At 35.1% G+C, this 1592-nt stretch overlaps 1 protein-coding gene across 1 annotated transcript in view; it reads left to right on the top strand.

The window, feature by feature from the left end:
• The window catches only part of LOC106877679 (rhoGEF domain-containing protein gxcI), a 15133-nt gene that overhangs the window by 6903 nt on the left and 6638 nt on the right, over positions 1 to 1592 (top strand). The window contains exon 2 of the mRNA XM_014926627.2: positions 167 to 349. Within this exon, the coding sequence (XP_014782113.1) occupies positions 167 to 349 (183 nt within the window). The remainder of the gene's footprint in view (positions 1 to 166; positions 350 to 1592) is intronic.

A 1592-nucleotide genomic window follows, 5' to 3' on the forward strand; every position in this document is an offset into this window, starting at 1 on the left:
TATATATATATATATATATATATAATACGTATGTATATATGTATGTATGTGTGTATTTATCTATCTATCTCTCTATCTATCTATCTATCTATCTATCTATCTACATATTAGCAACTGTAGTGTCCTTTCTCCTGGTCATCCTTAAACTTATAAAACTTTGTTTCAGGTTGTTTTACTCCAAGTTTACAACAGCATGAATGAGAAACCTGGAAACAACATCCAGTTGTTACTGAGAGAACAATTGAGTGGCTGCAGCCAACAGAGGCTACGGGCATTGCAAGTTAGCTTACGTCGCTATGGAAATGATGAATTGCGAATATCACCAAAAGACTTACATTCGGCTATGCAGGTACGTTAACTATGGATATGTTTCTATTGAGTTATAAAAGTGTTTAATAATTAAAATTAATTGCATGTTTTGACTGCTTGAAATAATAATAATAATAATAATGATAATCCTTTCTATATAGGCACAAGGCCTGGATTTTATAGGGAGGGGGACAGTTAATCACATTGACCCCAGTATTCAACTGGTACTAAATTTATCAACATCAGAATATAGTGATGAGTGAAATACTGCTAAGTATTTTGCTTGGTGTGTTAGTGAGTCTGCTAGCCCACCACCTGAATAATAATAGTTATAATCCTTTCTAGTAAAAGCACAAGGCCTGAAACAACCCCAGTGTTTCACTGGTACTTAATTTATCAACCCTGAAAGGATGAAAGGCAGAGTAGACCTCGGCAGAATTTGAACTCAGAATGTAAAGATGGACAAAATACAGTTAAGCTTTTGGCCCAGCATGCTAACAGTTCTGCTGGCTCACCGCCTTAATAATAATAATAATAACAACAATAATAATAATAATAATAATAATAATAATAATAATAATAATAATAATAACAATGATAATAATAATAATAATGATAACAATGATAATAATAATAATAATAATAATAATAATAATAATAATAATCCTTTCTACTATAGGCTCAAGGCCTGAAATTCTGGGGGTGGGGCTAGGAGGCTAGTTGCTTACATTGACTCCAGTGTCTAGCTGTTACTTAATTTATTAACCCTGCTTCCTTCCCACTTGGATTGTTTAAATGTAGTTACAACAGTAATATGTCCTTCTACTGAAAGTAAATTTTCTGCATCTTTGTACAGCTGAAGATTGCTCTGCATTTTATATTTAATGTAATGCTCACATTGCTTAAATAAATGGAGTCACATGAAACGATCGTACTGCAGTAACCTTGAATATCCTTGTCGCTTATTTTGATTTATATATAGGCGCAGGAGTTGCTGTGTGGTAAGTAGCTTGCTTACAAACCACGTGGTTCCGGGTTCAGTCCCACTGCGTGGCATCTTGGGCAAGTGTCTTCTACTATAGCCTCGGGCTGACCAAAGCCTTGTGAGTGGATTTGGTAGACGGAAACTGAAAGAAGCCTGTTGTATATATGTATATATATATGTATGTGTGTGTATATGTTTGTGTGTCTGTGTTTGTCCCCCCAACATCGCTTGACAACCGATGCTGGTGTGTTCACATCCCCGTAACTTAGCGGTTCGGCAAAAGAACCGATAGAATAAG

This window comes from Octopus bimaculoides, chromosome 14 (assembly GCF_001194135.2).
Source record: "Octopus bimaculoides isolate UCB-OBI-ISO-001 chromosome 14, ASM119413v2, whole genome shotgun sequence".
NCBI classification, from domain to species: domain Eukaryota; kingdom Metazoa; phylum Mollusca; class Cephalopoda; order Octopoda; family Octopodidae; genus Octopus; species Octopus bimaculoides.